Raw genomic sequence first — 19,561 nt, forward strand, 5'->3', positions numbered from 1 at the left:
GCACTGTAAATTCGCCCTTTCTGTAGCTCTCAAACTGCTCATGAAGAAAACAAATCCTCAGCAGCCTTCACGAGGCATTATCTTCATCCTCGTTTTGCAGAGGATGAAACATAAAACCCAGAAAAGCTGAGAGACTGACCCAAACTTGCACAGACGGGGAATGGTGGCTGCGAGCCCAGAGCACAGTGAGCGCCCTGGTTGGGGAGCTCGCAGCTTGAGTACCTACAGGGTTTGATAGTGGAACAGTATCTCACCACTAAAGCACCTCCCAAAGGAGAGGAAAAAGCTTTTTAATACTTATGATACAGGGGCCGTGATGGATATTACCACTTAAATACATTAAATTAAAGTCCTTCTGGTGTAGCTTGGGGAAGATGATGGAAAGCTTAACAGAAAGAGCAACACGTTGTTAAAGAGGAGGAGAAACACTGCTCTGCCAGAGAGCCCTTCTGGCAAAATGTTAACCTCGGTCCCAGGAGTGGGAGCTCACATCTCGGCCGTCAAATGCAGTTTCAGAAGAACAGAACAAGCTCTCACCTGAAACTGTGTCTCTGAGGAAGGGAGAAGGCAAAAATGTCATCTGGAATCAGAGGTGGCTGCAGGTGCAGTCATGTCAAGAGAGAAGGGATTGGGGGATCTCCCTTTTCTTAAGAAATGTGTTTTCTCAGAGCTTCCCCTCCAAACTACCAGCTCTTCAGAGCCAGCAGTTTGCACGGTGAAGCACAGCAACAAACCACAGCAGCAGCTTTGACAAAGCCCCTTCCCAACACTCACGGACGCAGTCGGGCTGCATGCCGCTCCACGTCAGGTTGGGGAGGCAGGTCCTGGTGGTGGAGCCCTGCAGCAGGTACCCCTTCTGGCACTTGAAGAAGATGATGCTTCCCACCTGGCACAACAGAAGAGAACACACTGAGCTTCCAGAGCCACCTGACTCACCCATGTTTATTACACAAACCTACTTCTACAGTTACGAAAGGGATATTTGAAATAACTAGCACCTACAAACACCCTACAGCTGTATTACATGCCAGTTTAGATAATAAATAGCATAAAGGATAACAAAACCTGAGAACTGATTGTGCAGCATTTTGGAGGTATCCCTGCCTTCTGCAGATTATTCATCAGCTTTGCATTTGGTTTCAACCAAATCATTATTCCAACCAAACCTGAGTTTCCATCCCTGGAGGAGTTTAAATGCCACGTGGATACGGTGCTTAGAGACAGGATTTAGTGGTGGAGTTGGCAGTGCCAAGTTTACAGTTGGACTCAATGACCTTGAAGGTCTTTTCCAACTTAAACGTTTCTGTGAAAACAGAGCTCACTCCCTGCTCCAGACAGGCTGTCAGTGATGATGCTGTTCAGCTCAGAGCCCCATTATTGCTTTAAAACCAGAATACGCTGGAATAAAATTGCCAAACAGGGCTTTGAGTACTTTTCTCTTCCTCCTAGCAAGGCTGTACCCCGTGGACCAGCTCTTCACTGACCCTGCAGCCGTGTTTATCACACTCCTGCCTCTCCGCTGGCCGCTGCAGAGCTCCTGGCACTGCGGCCAAAGGCACCAGTTCCCGATGATGCTCCCTGCTCTGATCAAGCCCTGACCCCTGGCGTGAACACCCGAGTGGCTCCACAACGGCATATGGTGCTCAGACCAGCAATTCTCACCAAACTCAGACTGCGGTGTCTCGGTGTGAATTGAAAACTAGGATTAATTCATTAAACGCCAGGATTAAGAGGACTAATTAGCAGTGAAATGGAAAGATCCGTTCTGGCAGGAGTAGCCGCTTGGAATCAACTATCCCAGCCCCGCGCCCAACTCTGTCGCAGCAGGGAACGGGCAGCGCAGGCTGGGGACGGAGCACCCCAGGGAACCGCTTTGGGTTTCCCTCTCCACGTATCTCACACTGCGTGGGAGCAGAGACTGAGAAACCCACCTACAGAACGTCGTCTGAAAATGAATGGAAATTATGTCGCCAATGTGAATGCTAATTACACTAATAACTATTAATTAGGACTGTAATTAATATCATTAATAATACGATGGTAGTTAATCCCATACACACGCACTCTGAGGTGCCATGGAGCACACCGGGATGTCCTGCTCATGTGAGGACACGTTCACCCACGTAAGGACTCGGCCTGACCCTGGCGAGTACCGGGGTGCGGCTGAAGGGACCCCGCGCCGGGACGGTACCTGGTAGCCCTGGGAGTTATTCTGCATCCCGAAAAGAGGCACGCCAGGGTCCGCACACGTCGTCAGGCTGGGGTCTTAAAGGAAAAGAACAGAGGCAGCGGTTGAAAGGAGCAGTGGTGAAAGCCACGTCCCTGCTCTCCATGCAGAGACCGCGCTGAAGCCTTGGTGCAGGACGGAAATGTTTGGCTACAGAAGGAATACACCACAACAAGGAAAAACACATGGATCTCTGCTTCTGAAATCTGTGCACTCAGTCACCCAGGAGAAAAGGCAGGAGCCGTATCTTGCGTCAGGGACAATGCTCTTCCCCTCCCCTGTTCCGTGTGTGCTGAGCAAAGGTCTGTGCCCTCCCTGCACCGAGGGCTGCGCTGGCCCCATCCTCTCCTCTCCCACACCCTCGCTCAGCATCTTTATCCTCCTGGGCTCAGCTTGGCCCTCGCCCGCCCTGGAACCTGGCGATTTCGCAGTGATGGATGGGGCTGGAAATTCCAGTGCACCTCAGATATATAATCTCTCTTTATGTCTTGTTTGGTCTCAATCCATCACAAGATGAACGCACACAACCCGGGAGAAATACCTGCTGCTACTCCTCTAGCATCTATCACTTTCTTCTCCCAGCGTGGTGACAGTCATGGGGCATCAATGGAATTAAGGCAGAGATGCATCAGATTAATAACAGCGTCCCAAACCGAGCCAAGGAAACTCCAGTTTCTCTTTGAAAGGCAGCTCAGCAGCAGCAGCTTTCCTCCTTAAGATCACAGGACTGAGCTCAGCTGCCACGCAGGCCACAGGGATGCCCTGGTACCTGGTCTCTTCTCCCAAGTAACAGGACAAAAGGAAATGGTCTCAAATTGTACCAGGGGAGTTTAGATTGGAGTTCAAAACATGTGTAGCTGTGGGACTTCAGGACATGGTTTAGTCGTCATGGTGGGGTTGGGATGATGGTTGGACTGGATGATCTTACAGGTCTTTTCCAACTTCAATGATTCTATAAAAATAGTCCAATTAACAGGGCTGCATGAAACAAGAAATGAATTAAGGAAGGTGTCCACAGCCCAGCGCAGTGGGATAGGAGCAGCCTGTCACCATAGCCTGCAGCTACAGGACAACAGGGCACAACTTGTGCACTCAATGGCACGGCCTCTATGCCTTCTGATCTGCCCAACTGGCCTCTTCAGACCCAAACACGACACACTCACTGGTGTTTTCCCCAGGTCCTCGGAGCCACGGTGAGTAACTAAGCCAGGGACACAAAACGTGGCAGATCTGGGGCTGCGGCACACAAGCTAATTCATTTTCTATCACTCGGCTTTGCTGAGCTCGTGTCATTTATCACTGCTTCGGTTTCCATGGAAGCCCCCAGATAAATCACAGCATCCAAAATAAATAAATAAGAGCCCCAACTGGTGGATGAGGCAGGAGATGATGGATGGCAGAGGGCAGAGGGCAGCACCTCGGTCTCCTGGCTGCGCCTGGGGGTCTGCGGTGCCGGTGATCTAACACGGCTCAAAAATGGGTGAGATCTGAATAAACACGGCACTTGGGGTTCAGCTGCCTGTTTCAGACAATGACGTTTCAGGGCAGGGTTTTGTAGGCATACAAGAGTTCACTCTTGCCACGGTTTGTGGTGGGGAGGCAAAATGTGAGCACATCTCACCAGGGGCATGAACAGCGAGCTGTATTCACGGGGCTCAGCCACAGACAGCTCTAGAGGGCTGGGTAGGATAGGATCTCAGAGAAGGATTTGCAAAGCAGCAATGAAGCATTTAAAGCCAAAATTCACAACAGCCGGTAGGTGCTCCAACTCTTGGTACGTCAGAAAGCTCCTGGAGAAATCAATAGGATATTTGGGGGTTTAGGCCACGAGGGTGTTTACATTACTGTAATTGGTGATGCATTTAAGATGCATCCAGAATGACTGAAACCCACAGAGAAGATCCTGAGCTCTGTTTCTGCCCTGGCTGCCCACATAAGGGGATGATGGTGGTGTTCACGAGGACAGTTAAGGTAACAGCACACAGCCCATGCAGTTTATCACCACGGGAGCCTTAGAGGTCAAGAACGCAGCCAGAGTTTTAAACAGGTGAAGAATGCTGTGACCAATCACGATTACCCACCTCCCCGAGGCTTCAAAGGCTTCTGAAAGCCCCAGAAAATGGGCACCTGAAGCATGTGTGGCAATTTCAGCCTGAATCCCAACACTGCAGCCAGGCAAAGCAATTTTTAGAGTTTTGATGTCTGTACACAGCACCTTCACACTCCTAGGAGGGGCTGTTCTGTTGGTCTGGATATGATCCAAAGGCAGGAATGATGGGGTCAGGCACTGAATCCCATCAGCAAACCCTTAGAGAAGGAGAGGGGCTGTTTACCTTCAGCTAGTATGCATCAAATCATCCCCAAACCAAAGGAAAATGCCTCGATTTTCAGGAAAACAAAGCCCTAATTACAGAAAATAAAACCAGCTTTGTGACAAATGGAAAAGCAAGGTGGCAATTCAAAGCTCTCTGCTTGCAGATGCCAGACAGGAGCCTCCCCTCACCTATGCAGCTGGGCTGGGTCCCGCTCCACGTCCCGTCGGACTGGCAGAACCTCCGGGCTGAGCCCACCAGCACGAGCGGGGCCAGGCAGGAGAAGGAGACGGATGAGCGGTAGGTGAAGCCTCTGTCCTCCCTCCTGCCTTGGGCGGGTATCCCGGGATCCCCACAGAACACAGCTGCAACAGGCAGAGAGACAAGCGGATTGAGATGAACCTCCTGGTGATCCAGCAATGTTAAAAAGCTAAAGACGGGTCTATTAAAAGCCCAAACCTTACCACTCCCTGTCACCAAACTGTGATTGACTCAGGAATTAGCAGTGGCAGAAGGCGATGTTGGCTACTTCCCTTGTAATTCTCCCTTTTTTGTCAATTGCTATTAATTAACTTCCACCTTCTCCTCCATCTTTTCTTTTTTCCTCCCTAACAGCATGCTCAGCTTTAAAATGTATCTCTAATTGCACGATGTCAAGTTGCTATATGGTTCCATGTCACACAGAAAGCCCACTAATTACACCCGATCCAGGGAAAGGTGCAAGGAACACAGCGAGGGCTTTGTATGATTTAATATGAAAATGGCTATTGTAGAGCTGCCAGCCACGCAGCCAGGAAAGGAAACTCAGCCCTGCCTTTATCATTATGAGACGTTTAACTAATTTTTCGCATTAGCTATTGTATCAAGCACACGGGTTTCCACCCAGCCAAAGTGCTGCCTTCACAAAACATTCCCAACTTCTGCAACAACTCACTGCTCTTTGCCAAAGTTTTTTTCCCCTGCCTTTCGCAGTTTCAAGAGCTCTGATTGTAGAGGACTCGGTCGCTGTGGAGACACACAGACAAACAGCCAGTCTTAAAGATGCCTGGTGGACAGAAACATGCAGCATCTTCTGATTTGCTGCAAACGTGACCTCACGCCTCTCTCAGAAGAGGTGGAGAGACTGACTGTGTCCCCACGGCCACCACTGCCTCCTCGTAACGGAGACGTCAAACTAGGACTCCCCACAGCTTGTGGAGGTGGGGAGCATTTGGACTTCTGGCTACAGGCACTCTAAGCACCATCGTGCTTTTCTGCTGCACATGAAACCCCCACTGGCTTCAGTCAGTGCAAGACTTCTTTTGGGCTTAGGGGTAGGAAATGGGATTTAACTTCCCACCCCTGAGAACAGTGAGTCTGTACCCTCTATGGTAAAACCAGGGAAGGTAGAGCTGACACGAAAATCAGCTCCAAGGCCAGGGTGGATGGGGCTTTGAGCAACCTGATCCACTGGGAGGTGTCCCTGCCCATGGCAGGAGGTTGGAATTGGATGATCTTTAAGGTCCTTTCCAACCCCAACCATTTTATGATTCTATTTTGGAGAGTGAGCATCAAACAACCGGGTTTTAGTCACAGTCCTCCACCCGACTCACGCGTGCAGATGTAGGTGGCTGCCTACTCACGGAAGCACTGGGGGATCTCCCCGCTCCACGTCCCGTTGCCCTCGCAGGTCAGCACGGCGGGCAGGGAGAGCTGGTACCCCTCCAGGCAGGCGTAGCTCACGCTGGAGCCCCAGCTGAAATCCGAGCCCACGACCTTCCCGTTGGGGATGGCTTGTGGGGATTTGCAGAGGATCGCTGAAAGAGAAACAAAATCACGCTCAGCTCTCTTGACTTCTCAGCACAGTTACTCCCATCAACAAGCAAATTCATGGAGGATCAAAGTTTCGTTCTGCTTTCACAGAGCCCTCCCGGGGCTGCCCTAGCAGGGGGCTGCCCAAACCTTTCCAGCTGTGCGCGCAGTTGTAAACCCCAGGATTTTACTTTGAAGTCTGTAGTTAACCAAATCCCAAACCCCCACGTCAGATTTCTGAGTCGGTGCTAATCGCTGACTGAAGGTGAGGATCCAGCCTGACAGCGTGAAAACTCATCTGAGATTCCCTAGAAGATTCAAACATTTTGGACAGCCTGGCTGAGTTTCAGATTAGCAGTTGAATCAACAATCAGTCCGTATTTCATCTGCTCTGGGGTGGTTTTGATATGACATTTTTGCAGAGCTTTGCTTTTCAGCTTTGGGAAAGATGCTAAGCTCATGCAAATCATCCCGGCCTCCAAATGAGACTCTGGCCACATTCTGTATTATTCCTGCAACATTAGCTCTGTGGAGAGATGAGAGAGGAGTGGAAGAATTGCTCTTTACAGCCTCCGAAGGAATTGGAGTGTACGTGGAAGTTTGTGTGGTCTGCATTTGTACCAGAATAATGACAGGCAAGTTTCCCAGATTGCTACACAAGCACCCAGAAGCTGCTCTGAGCCTTATCGACACTTGGTGGGCGAGTAAAACGCTTGCAGAAGAGATCCAGCCTGTCCCACAACTACTGTTATCTCCCTAAGCTATCTCTGAACTACAGAGGCAATCTCAGAACTGAGAAATAATGAAAGGAGTTGGAAGAAACATTTTTTCAGACTTCTAGATGATGCCAAAGAGTGTGTGCTTGCAAAACACGCTATTTCATTCCAGTTTGATCTGGGTTTTTGTGAAGAGCAAGTCCCTTAACTCTATGTGCTTTGCTCTTCCTTCTCTACTAGGGGGATAATAGCAATTGCCTCCCTCCCAGGCATATTGTGATGATCGATAGACCTGAAGAGAGCGAGGTGTTCGTGCTACGTTGACAGAATTGTGTGCCATAAACACAGGGGACAGACTAAATGCCAGGACTGAGGAGCTCCACAGCAGGCTCCAGGCACTCTGCGGCTGTTGTCGTTTATCGTCTTGTCACAAGTCACAAAAACTTTGTGGCCTCTAAAACTTGCATCCTCCGAGATTTACAGCAGCCAGCCTTACCCTTGCAGACAGGTTTGGTGCCATTCCAGGTCCGGTCTTTCGTGCAGGTTAGAGAAGATGCCCTGTCTGACTCCATCATGTACCCAGGCGTGCACTGGAACGTCACTGTTTTATTGTAGGTGAAATCGCTGCCCAGCCTAATGCCGTTGGCTGGCACGCCGGGGTCTCCGCAGTTGATCACTGCAAAAGAAAGAAAGAAGAATTGCTGGCCCTGGCCCAGGCTGCCCAGAGCAGTGGTGGCTGCCCCATCCCTGGAGGGGTTCAAGGCCAGGCTGGATGGGGCTTGGAGCCCCTGATCCAGTGGGAGGTGTCCCTGCTCATGGCAGGGGTGGAACTGTTAATTGCTTTGAGGTCCCTCCCAACCTGAACCATTCCATGATTCTATGACCATCCCCTGTCTCACACTTCTGGAGCTGCAATAACTGGAATCTTGATGGCCCTGAGTATTTTTCAATGCAGGATGTGATCTGCTAATAGCAGAGAAGTGAGAATTTGCAGCTTAGAGAGCAGTGCTGGCTATGGAGCAGGCTGGGCTCCAGTACGGGGCAAAAACTTTGTTTCTAAACAGTGCAATGAGCAGTGATGTTAACGGCACATTAAGACCTTGCAAGAGTAAGTATTAACACACATTAAAGAAAACCTTGGTCAAATCTGGGCTAGCCCCAAGACAGTTTGCTATGGCTCCCCTCCTCTTTCCCCCTGGCTACTGCCCCTTCTATAAGCCCACGTCTGCTGTCACCCAGGTCCCCGCCACGGGTGCCTGCAGGTGGGAGCCGGGAGGAAGCACAAGGTGTTCATTGTGGGATTTTGAGCTGGGGCTCTGCGCACTCCGGCAGGCAGGAACGCTCACGTTCAGAGGCAGCCCCGGAGAGCCCCTCTGCGTCGGCTGACATCCACTCATTAGAGTTATTACAGAGCTCCCTTCATCCGACTGGAAAAAAGCAAACCCAAAGCAAGCGTTTGCCATTAGGCGCTCGCAGCCGTTGCAGGCTGAGCGATGCTGCTGCCACCAGACAGTTTAGCTGAGTTCCTCAGCACGGCACACGTGTGCGCGAGCATCCAACACACCCCGACATCCCGTCCCCGGAGCCTGGCAGAATCGCTCATCTTCTCTTCCAGGAATCCATCCCAGCGCTCACCTGTACACTCTGGACTGGTCCCAGTCCACGTCCCGTTCACCGTGCAGTGCCTGCTCAGCACGCCTGTGGAGTAATAGCCTTCCCGGCACTGATAGATGATGGAACTGGAGAAAATCAGGCCGTCGTTAAATATAACCCTGGCGTTGCTGGGGGTTCCTGGGTTTCCACACGATATAACTAGAAAGCAAACCAGCAAAGTTAAAAACAAAAAACTCAAGCCCTCAGTAACAACCCCAGAAGCAAGTTTTTCATCCCACAATTGACTGCTCTTGATAAAAGAAAGATTAGCTGTGAAGGCCCTGGATCAGCTCAGACACAACAGACTATTCCATGGAAAATCAGCTCCATCAATCCAACGGGATGCCAGTCCCCACTCCCAGCTTGGAGGCTTTGATGTCCCTTCCAGCCCAAACCATTCTATGATTCCATGAACTCCTGTCTACTTCTCGAAGAGGCCTCATCCCAGCTCTCCATCTCACATCTGGTCCCGCAGCTTAATAAAGGCAAAGGTGCCCAGCCCAGAATCCCTCCATCTCCCAGGAGTTTGGGAGCCTGGACCTGAGTGTGTCACTTCGACTCTTATCCTTTTGGGAAGCTGACAACTTGCAGACTTCAAAGGAATGGAAGCTGGCTGCTCTCCTGCTGGGGCATTGCTCACTGCCCAGCTATATCCAATTATGCCTTCAGAGGAGGGAGAGTATTGTGGGAATACAATTATAGGTTTGTCAGTGCCCAAGTTTTATGTCTGAAGTACCTCAGCACCATGGCAATAAAAGGTCATTGGAGAGAATGGTGGTGCACAAAGCCCTGTCAGGACAAAATAAGCACCTGCGATAATTGCACCCAGCCCTCATTTAATCTGAAATTACAGGACATAAAAGAAAACCACATGAATCAAGTAAAGGCTTAAACTGCATGCTCCCAGCTCTTAGACGAGGAAATTCCTTGCTCCCACTCCTTCCCAGCAATGCGCCACAATCTCTGCAAGAGCATCGTTCTGTGCATACGCAAGGTGACCCGTCCCTGCCCTGGGACCACAGGATTGCCAACCATCCTCCACAGGGAATCACAGAATGTCCCGAGTTGGAAGAGACCCACAAGGACCATCAAGTCCAGCTGCACAGGACACCCTCAACATTCACACCACGAGGGTGTTGGCCAAGTGCTTCTGGGATATTGTCAGGCTTGGTGCCGTCCCTGCCTCCCTGGGAGCTGTTCCAGTGCCTCACCACTCTCTGGAGAAGAACCTTTTCCTAATGTCCAACCTATCCATCTCCTGGCATCCTCCTGCCTTTCCCTCAGGTCCAGAGAGAAGAGCTCAGCGCCTGCTCCTCCTCCTCCCCTTGCGAAGAAGCTGCAGAGCGTCATGAGGTCTCCCCTCAGCCTCCTCTTCTCCAGCAGGACATCGATGAGCCCAGGCCACCAAGGAGTAGAGTCTCCCTCCGCCTGTTGCTTAGTTTGCTGACAGCCTGTTAACGTATGAGCTTGCTGGAGGTCTATCTGTTTGACAGGAGGAAACTAATAACCATTGCGGAGTGTGTGCACAGGAGCTCCGCGTGGCACTGAGCTCATGCGAGGGGCGCTCTCGGTACAGATTTCTCATGCAGCCAGCGTCTCCGTGATACACGGTGTCATTTCCAAGAGATGCTGGGATAAAAGTCACATTCTATCAGCTCAGAAAAAGCTCTAAATTACTATTTCACTGCCTGCCCATACATCAGCTGCCCAGCCTCCTCCACCCACGCATGTGGCCAAACACACACAGATGACTCAAAAATATTACTTTTGTGACTACAAGGAGACTTGTGGAAATGGTTTAATCACAGCGCGCATCAGCTGTGACCTGTACAGGCTGGATAGAAAAGAAGCCATAAATGTAAGGATGAAAGGCTTGAACTTTTGAAATCATAATTTAAATATAAATAGGATCCTATCATGCAAGTGAGCAGTAAGTGGGTAAATAACTCCCTTTGGCTTCAGTGGGAGATGTAAAATACATTAGGCCCTGAAAGAAAACTGGTTTTGGCACTGGTTTCGCACAGAGTATAAATCCTGAAGAGCCTTGGAAGGCCCATACACACCCCCACTCACGTCTCCTTAAGAATCTCAGACCCCATCACCTTTATACTGAAATAGAAATTCAAGAAAATAACCTAAAAAGCAGCGGCATCAGCTGGGGATTTTTGAGCTGCTGCAGCTTTACCGGCGCACGGCTTCAGGAGATGATGCTCAGCTGGAATGACTGTTAGGACAAGGAAGGTTTGACTTCCCACTGCAGTGTTCAAGTGAGTAAAAGGATTGAGAGCTGCTGTGTTTCCAGGTGACCCTCTGCGAAGGCCAGAGCTCCTGTCAGCCACACAGCCCCTCTGCGGATCAGACTGTACCTGTCCCAGCGCAGGAAGGCACCGAACACCAGCTCCTTGGCTTCAAAGTCAAGCTGATGCCTTATAATTGAACCCATTTCAGCAGGTCTCTCTGAAATGGAGCTAACAGCTCCTCTCTCCTGCCCTTCCATCTATGCCATAGGATTTGCACGGTGCCCTCTGTATGTCTGTGCCTTACGTGCTCCTCGCAGCGAGACCCTCTGCTGCTGCACAGACCGAGAGCCACCTGTGCTCACTGAGCAGCTCATCAGGAAAACCATTTGCATTGAATTCCCTGGGCAGGTGAGCGCTGGTGACCCTCGAAGCCCCATCAGGCTTGATTTCGCTCCATTTCGGCGGCTGAGAGCAGCAAACGAGTGGCTGAGTCAGAGAGCTAATGTGGCACGGAGGAGCTGAGCCGCTCCGCTGCGGCGCTGGAGCTTGGCCACAGCAGTGCCAAGATGCCTCTTCCTTCCCAACACCTGCCTGGGCACTCAGCCCCCCGTTTCGTTTGCCTGGAATTCAATGCCCAAATGAATCTCTCCTGCCCTCTCCTATAAATTCCTGTTCCAGAGAGCTGAAGGTAAGAGCCGGGGTGCAGTCCGAACACCTTGTGAAGCTTGCAGCTCACTGTGAATACAAAGACAGTGACCCAGCGCACTGCTCATCGCTGTAAATTACCTTCTTCCACTGGCTAGTTAGCACTTAACATTAAATGAACATTATAGGTGTGATGTTATTATTATTATTCATAAAATCTGAAAAAAAAAATCTGCCAGAGATCTGTACTTTGGTGCCTCTGGAACCTGATGGGTTATTTACCCCAAGATTAATGAGCAGAGCCTTTCCACCAAAAGGAAAAAACAGAGAATGAAATAAGTGCCAGACCCGAGTATATTAATAACGCGATTCAGCGTCTTTTCAATCAAGAGCTCCATCAATTTGGAATAAATTTCCAGTTCATTTATAAACTCTCTCTGAGCTTTTGGCTTTCAAATCAGCTGGAGAGAAGCACTTGCCCAGGTCTCCTTGCGCTTGGTATCCTGCCTCTCCTTGGCTTTTGTTCTTTCCCTAGTTGGTTTTTTAAACACTTTTATGAAACAGTGGCAGCGAGAGGCACAGCTCAGAGAATCCGGCTGGGGGTTTATTAGATTGGATTATAGGGTCTTACTTGATTTCTTCAAATGGAAAAATAAGGGGCTCGGGGTTTTCAAATACAAAAATATGCTTACTGGATTATAATTTGCATTTTGCGATTCTGCTTAATGTAAATGACTCTCGCGTGTGCCAGTTCCAGCTCTAACTGGGGTCTGAAGCTATTGATGCTCCTCATGCTGCTGCATTTCCTCAACAAAGCGACAGTGAATTAGTCGTACCAGACCCACAGATCTTAATTAAGCTGGGGCATTTCTGATCATCTACTTGGATGTGACGCAGACCAAGATATATTCACCTCTGATTCTTGCGGCGAGCTCGTGAGCAACGCTGTTGGGGAACGACTGGAATTGAGGACCAGTTCCCAAAGGCTCTTCCTGCTCTGCATCTCAGCCTACACGTTGGCACAGATCTGAACAACCCAAATCCCTCTATACCACCGTCCCAGCGCACCCTGCGCTGCGGAGAAGAGCTGGGCACACAAAAAGGTGCACCAAACACGCCCCCACCCCGTGAGCTGTGACCTGCAGGTGTCTGGAAAAGAGAGAACTGAGGCTCCTTGACCTACACGCAGCATTTGGAGGCAATGCTGAACGTGAGAGGCATTTCTTGCTGCACCAGACGGTCCCTGGCAACTAAGAGACGGGGGTGGGCTGGCTGGGCAGCCGTCCCTGATGCGGTAATTCTGGGACGCCCACAGCAGGCTTGATGCGATGCAGGAGAGGACGTGAGGCTGGAAAACCTACCTTCACATTCAGGCTGCGTGCCGCTCCAGGAGCTGTTGGCCTGGCAGGTGCGCTCGGATGAACCCCGCAGCACGTAACCGGGCTCGCAGCTGAACCGGACCACGCTGCCCACATCAAAGTCGTCTCCCAGCCCAATGCCATGGGAGGGGATCCCTGGGTCACCACACACGCCCTGGCTTCCTCCTGGTAAGAAGACAGCACAGCATCAGCAGAGTAAACAAGTCACAGGTTTGGCCTTTCTCAACAGCACGTGTTTGGAGGGCCAGCACGGATTGGGATCATGGGGCTGACTCGGTTTAACACCAACTGGCTCTCAGCAGTGCAGGGAAATTCCAGATGAAACATCCCGACTCCGTGAGCCCACTGGTTTTAAGCTGGCTGCAAAATAGGACCAAAAAGTCCTGATTTTCAAGGTGGAGCCCTCACCGCAGCCACTCCAGCAGACAACAGCTTGGCTGCCAGCATCACTCATGTGGATGGTTTCCCTCCGAGCAGAAATTATGATGTGTTCCAAGCCACCTCAGTACACCCCATTGTATTCGCGGAACAAGAAGCTGTTGGGTCTGGAGGGTGGAGGCAGGAGGGATCCAGCTGAGAAACATCCCCTCGTACAAGCTGCGATCGCTCGAGCTGCCGGCTGGAAGTTTGGAGGGCAGGAGGGAGGGAGCAGCTGCGGCAGGCGCCTCCCGGGGGTTCTCCGGAGCAGGCTGGAGAAATGCCCACCTCCTTGCTGCCTGACACAGCCTCACGCCGCGTGCGCCTGTTCTTGGCTCTCTCCGCTAATGATCTGTGTAAACACAGCCACCCTCAAGCCAGGAAAGACTATTTCACTCCTGCAGCTAGCAATGAAGTTCCCGGCTCCCGGGCCGTCTGTGCCTTGCTGCAGGTACAGCCTGTGCGGAGTTACGTGTAATATACAACATAATGAGCATATTCATCATCCGGGGAGCGTACTCGCAAAGAGAAGGGGGAGAATGCTCCAGGTCAGCATTTTCTTCCACATAATGACTTGTATCAAAGTCTTTTGTTTCATCTTGCACAAACTGCTATCGCGCTGCAGGGATCTCCCGCACACAATAAAGGACCTTTGGCAGGGACGATCCGAATGGTATCCTGCCTCTCCGCTGCTTTTGTAACTGCACCACCCATGTCTGGGGCAAGAGAGGAGCTTCTTCCCAAGCCTTTCGGTGGGAATCATGGTTCTGAGGTGCTAGATATTCCCCTGCCTTGACCTAAAGCTGCCCCCATGAAGTCATTCAGAAAAAAAACCAAACCCATCCAACAGACGTCAGTGGGAACCAGTCAGAAAAACACCAAATGCTTCCAAAAACCCACCCATAGAGATGACAGGAGAGACAGGGAAAACCACATGGGGAAAAGGCACGAATTAGAGCAGAAAACCCTTCCAAGCAGCTACAGATGAAGAACCCAGCTCTGCAGATAGAGCTTTGAAACAGGAGAATGACTGTGCCTGATTTCCCCTTCCAAAGCAGAGGTTAAACTTGGTCAAGTGGAGCTGCTAAACCTAAGTGGCATAATTAAAAATTAACACTTGTCCCAAATGCTTTGCTCCAGCTAATTCCTATTTCATCTGCCTGCGTGCTCTTCACGGATAAAGAACTGGGGTGGCGTGGGGAGGGCTCCGCACAGCATCCTGCCAGATATTCAGCACCCTTCCTTCCACTGTAGGCCACCAGCTAAGATCCCAGCATCCTGATCTCAGGAAGGTTCAGCAACTGCATCTCATTGCATCTCCCTGGACTTCAACCCAACTCTGTCTCAGCAGGGACACTGGCTTAGCAGGACATTTCCAATAGACTCCTGTTGCCACACCACTCTCGGCAGAGGTGCTGCTGATGTGGAAACTCATTGTATTGGCTTCCACTTGCCTTGTCCAGACCTGGGAGTGCTGTGGTGCCCCGACAGCCGATGTCAGGCCCTGGAAAGGAGCCGCACGGACTTCTTTTATTGGAATGCATGAGAAAGAGGGTCAGGTGCTGTTGACAGGATGCAGGGATCTGATTTTGCGTGACACGTTCATCCTGAGCAGGCTCTGCTTGGCGAAAGCTGGAAAGCAGCAGGCTGCAGCACACCTCCCACCACAAACGTTTGCTGCAGCCATTTATTTCTTGTCTTGCAAACTGAGTGGTTTACTCCCTGCCAGTGCTTATCATCCAAGTTGCAGAAGACTGGATAGCTGAGACGCAGTGATTTTCAGAGTCTTCCACAACCTCCCTCTGTAGCGTGTGCCCTTTTGCACCAGGCTGCCCCCTCGCAGGATCCAAAGGGGCAGTGGAGGGTGGGAGGCCCCATCCCTCGCTCCCGAAGCCCCCCTCACCTGAGCAGTGCGGCAGGGAGCCGCTCCAGCGCCCGTCCAGCTGGCACATGCGGGTGGAGTTGCCGATCAGCGTGCGCTTCCCCAGGCAGCTGTATCGCACCACGGAGCCCACGGTGTATTTGTCACCCGAGATCTGCGCGTGGGGCGGGGAGCCGGGGTGGCCGCACGAGACCACTGCAAGAGAGATGCAGCAGCTTCAGCCACGAGCAAACTGCCCGTGATGCTCGTTCAAAGGCTACGTATGGGGTGTTTGAGGTCGCCGCAAGAGACCTCGGCAGCTCAAACCCGCTTGTCTGTTCCAGACCCACCGAACCCCCAGTGGCTCACGCCACAGCACGGGTCTGGCAGAGCAGACCTCCCATCAGTCTCCTTCATGGGAACACAAGCTCATCCCAGAAAAACTGCCAAGGATTTGAGCCTAAAAGCCTAGTCCTGACACTGACAGGCATTTTGCAGCTTCCTTGCAAAACCCATTCCTCCTTAAATAGGAATATTTCCATGCACAAGCTCACCCACCCCTGGCAGCGCCACAGAGCAATTGATGCTGTGTCACACCTCAGCATGTTATCCTGGCAGATTTGGAGCACCGCTTGCTTGACCGTCGCTAGTAAAAAGCCACCGCTAACGATAATTAATAGGTTTACTTTAGCTTAGCAATCAGAGTGAAGACAGCAAGGCTGTTGACAAATACACTGACAGATCTCAGGGCTATTAGACACGTTGGGATGGGGATGCTCAGCGCCAAGACCATGCACCGCTTGGTTTCCAAAGGAAAGCATCTATAACGGAGATATTCTCCCCCTCTGCTAGAGTCTAAAAATACCAATCGTGGCATTAGGCAGAAAACATGATGTATGCTTCAATAAAAAGGAGAGCACGCGTACGTTTGGGCACGTGGGCATTGAAATATAGTGGTGCAGAGCTGTGACTAAAACCAAGGACGCTTCGCAAGGAAATGGCTTTGATAGCTAATACTTAAACTCACGCTGTAACTAACAATTTAATAACAGATACTCCAGCAGACACAGCTACGCTTAAAACCTGCAGCGGTAACAAGGTTTTTAAAGGATTTAGGTACACAGTGTGAAGGCTGTTTCTTCTGATGGGTTGGGCTCTGCTGCTGGATACTTCACTGATTGGACTCGCTCTCCCACCCTCAAAGGGGATCAGCTCCGTTTTGCTCTCTCCTCAGAAACAGGCAGGAGACAATGTTCACAACCCAAGCTTGTCTGGCATCAACCCTCTTAATTTATGGTTAAGAAAGTACCTGGGTACCCAGCTATAAACACTTCAAAGTGGTACTGGATGGGTTTCAGCACTGAGCACAGCTTAAATTCAACACAAAGGAAACAGGCATGCAAACACCTCTTTTTTTTTTTCCCTTTAAACTATTAAGCCCGTGAATCCAGATAATCAGACTGACCTGAGTTTCCAGTTTCGAGAATGCCCACAAATCCTCCAAGTCAAGGGATGCTCGACATTTTATGAAGGAGATTACTTTGACTTAGCTGGAAAGCTGTGAGCTGAGGGAGCCTGAGGGATCAGGTCCCAGATCTCTAAAGGTCCCTGCGGCTGCCCTACACACCCTCATCACTTGCCCATTCCCTGGGGCCCAGGCAGGGTGCTGCAGGCACGAGAAGGTGGCATGCAGCTGAAAGGGAAGGAAAACGTGCCAAAAACTACTGTGTGTGACTGGGTGTCGAGGGATCAAGCGGGAAAAAAAGAAACAATCATGGCTTTGGAACAGCTCAGCCGATTTGAACTTAAGGAGCTCCATTTCTGACTGCATTAGCGACTGGTTATGCCAGGTAACCAGGGACGGCCACCGCTTTCAACTCCTGAAGGACAAGCTGCCCGGTGAGGCTGAGGCGGGAGCAGCCCCATCTCAACTCCAAATCCACTTTGGAGCTTGGTTTCCCTCAATGTAAAATAGGAACAACAGCACGGACACCTTCCATACGATGCCTGGACGCCTGCACTAGGAATTACTGCCACAAAACGTGACCGTGAGCATTACGTGTCGTTCCATGCAGAGGTTTCCTATGCTACTGGGAAAATCTCTTCCCCTAGAACCTCCCAATTCTCCCTGCAAACCCCAGCAGAAGAAAGGGCCAGGATACTGGAAGAAAGACACAGAGTAAGGGCCAGGAAGCAAGTTCTCTTCAGCAGCTGCATCACAGCAGATGTAGCATAACAGCTACATTTCCTTCACCGTCATACCCGTGTTTCCCTCTCCCAGAGCCACGAGGACGACTGGGTGTATGGAAAACCAGCCGTGCCTCAAGGGTGCTAACTACCCTCTGCCCTCAGCCAGGCCAGTCACAGGCTGTTCCCTAAGAAGATTGTTGTGGCAGAAGTTCTGCTGCCCTTCTCCACCTGCAATATTTTTGCTGGAGCTGCATGGAACCAGCAAATCTCAGCTGAGCAGCCTTCTCCTCGCAGAGGAAGCCACCTCAGCCTAGCAGGAACCAGCAAACCTCAGCTGAGCAGCCTTTTCCTCGCAGAGGAAACCACCTCAGCCTAGCAGGGTTTCTCCCCTCAGACCACAGATTCTCCTTCTGTGGGCAGGATCCAGAGGGCAGGGAAGGTGATGGAATGATTCCCTTGGATTACAAAGGGCTTTGGATCCCAACTTTTGATGTGGCCGTTCGGCCGAACCCCATAGGACGGACACCTCGGTGGATTATTCGGAAGAACTTACAAAGACACTGTGGGAGGGCACGGTCCCAAGTGCCATCGCCCTGACAGGTAAGGACATGAGTGCCCAACAAGTAATATCCGTGGCTGCACTGATATGAGACAGTTGTTCCAAAGCTGAATCTGTGCGGACCACTCGGCTGCACTTGACGGATGCTGTTTTCCAGGTGCCCAGGGTCAGTACAGTTTACAACTGCAAACAAATAACAACAACAAAAAAAAATACAGAACCAAGGGTGTAACAAAGGAGTCTCCAAAAATGAGCGGGGAAAGGTGAAAAAATTGCAAATCACATATTCCACAATTTAAGAGGGTTTTAAATTAAATTGTTTTTCAAAGATTCTTTGGGGCGGAAATAGTGAAAAACCTAATTAAAAGGAAAAACAGGAGGAGAAGCTCCTGCTCTGCCACGTGAGGCTCAGCAGCAGAGCCTTGCTCTTTGGCCCCAGACCTGGACTGACATCAGCCAGTTGAGAAGAACAGATTTCTGGACTGACAGAGCATCAGCATCGACAGCAATACTGGATTAAGGGAGTACGGAGGGAGGGAGGGAGTGCAGGGAGGGGAGGGAATTTGGTAAGTGAGCTCGAGTGCTAACACCAATGGACGTAGGGCAGCCTAGAGGAGAAAGGGCTCTGCACAAAGACCGTAAACTGCTAAACTGGTCTAGGTCTGGCTTGATGTTTTCTTGTGTCCTCCCCACTCACAACACATTTCAGGATGCAGAGCTGGGTAGGGTCCCTCAACAGCTCTGAGAGAAACCCAAGGGAAAACCAGTTTATTGCATGAGATTTACAGAGCCCTCAGAGCTCAAGCATCGCTCGTACGTTCCTGAGGAACCGCATGATTTACTTTACGTGAATTTATGACAGCTGGGTATTAGGAACCCGGAGTAACCAGTGAGGAAGGCGCAGACAGGTCTGATTTGCCTGCAGGAAGGTGGAGGCGGGCGACTCACCGCGGCAGGCGGGCAGGGTGCTGCTCCACTGGCCGTTGGCCAAGCACTGCGACTGCGATGCTCCCTCCAGGCGGTACCCAGTGCTGCACACAAACTTGGCCACGTCGTTCAGATTGAACTGATTCCCTTGGGTCAAGCCGTTGGCAGGGTTGCCAGGGTGCCCGCAAGTGATGGCTACAAGCAGAAATTGGAGATGTTACTTTTTTCCCTGGAAGAATGTGGCTTGTCCATTGGAAGAACTTCCCAAGGAAGGCGACCGTAAAAAACATCCCCACATCAACCCTCAAATCCATGCTGACTTCAAAGGTTTGCGGCAGCTTTGCTGAAATACCGAATCAAGTTGAGAGCACGGTACCTTTGTTCATTTTACTGGCGTAAGAAATTCTCTGAATCACTCTCTAAGCAGCTGAGTGCCAGCATCCTCCCGACTTACACTGCAAATCCCCAGAGCTCCTCTTCAAAATTCCCAGCTCCCGCTATTAATCTCTGGCCTCACATTACCCTGGGCATCACATACACAGCCATGAAACCTGCTGTTCTCCTCTCTCCCTGGTGTAAGGCAGACGTATGCTCGCTGCAGTAAAAAGTTACACCTGGAGGGATGGTTAAAACAGAAGAAAAAT

At 50.9% G+C, this 19,561-nt stretch overlaps 1 protein-coding gene across 3 annotated transcripts in view; it reads right to left on the minus strand.

Annotated features, from left to right (window-relative positions):
- Window positions 1–19,561, minus strand: part of CSMD2 (CUB and Sushi multiple domains 2) — a 277,897-nt gene that overhangs the window by 7,854 nt on the left and 250,482 nt on the right. For all 3 annotated transcript variants that reach the window (XM_069875476.1, XM_069875478.1, XM_069875479.1), the window contains 10 exons: window positions 18,939–19,112; window positions 17,985–18,173; window positions 15,284–15,457; window positions 12,946–13,128; window positions 8,682–8,858; window positions 7,543–7,722; window positions 6,162–6,335; window positions 4,731–4,904; window positions 2,192–2,265; window positions 775–886 (listed from right to left, as the gene is read on the minus strand). In XM_069875476.1, the coding sequence (XP_069731577.1) occupies window positions 775–886; window positions 2,192–2,265; window positions 4,731–4,904; window positions 6,162–6,335; window positions 7,543–7,722; window positions 8,682–8,858; window positions 12,946–13,128; window positions 15,284–15,457; window positions 17,985–18,173; window positions 18,939–19,112 (1,611 nt within the window). The remainder of the gene's footprint in view (window positions 1–774; window positions 887–2,191; window positions 2,266–4,730; window positions 4,905–6,161; window positions 6,336–7,542; window positions 7,723–8,681; window positions 8,859–12,945; window positions 13,129–15,283; window positions 15,458–17,984; window positions 18,174–18,938; window positions 19,113–19,561) is intronic.

This window comes from Phaenicophaeus curvirostris, chromosome 23 (assembly GCF_032191515.1).
Source record: "Phaenicophaeus curvirostris isolate KB17595 chromosome 23, BPBGC_Pcur_1.0, whole genome shotgun sequence".
NCBI lineage: Eukaryota > Metazoa > Chordata > Aves > Cuculiformes > Cuculidae > Phaenicophaeus > Phaenicophaeus curvirostris.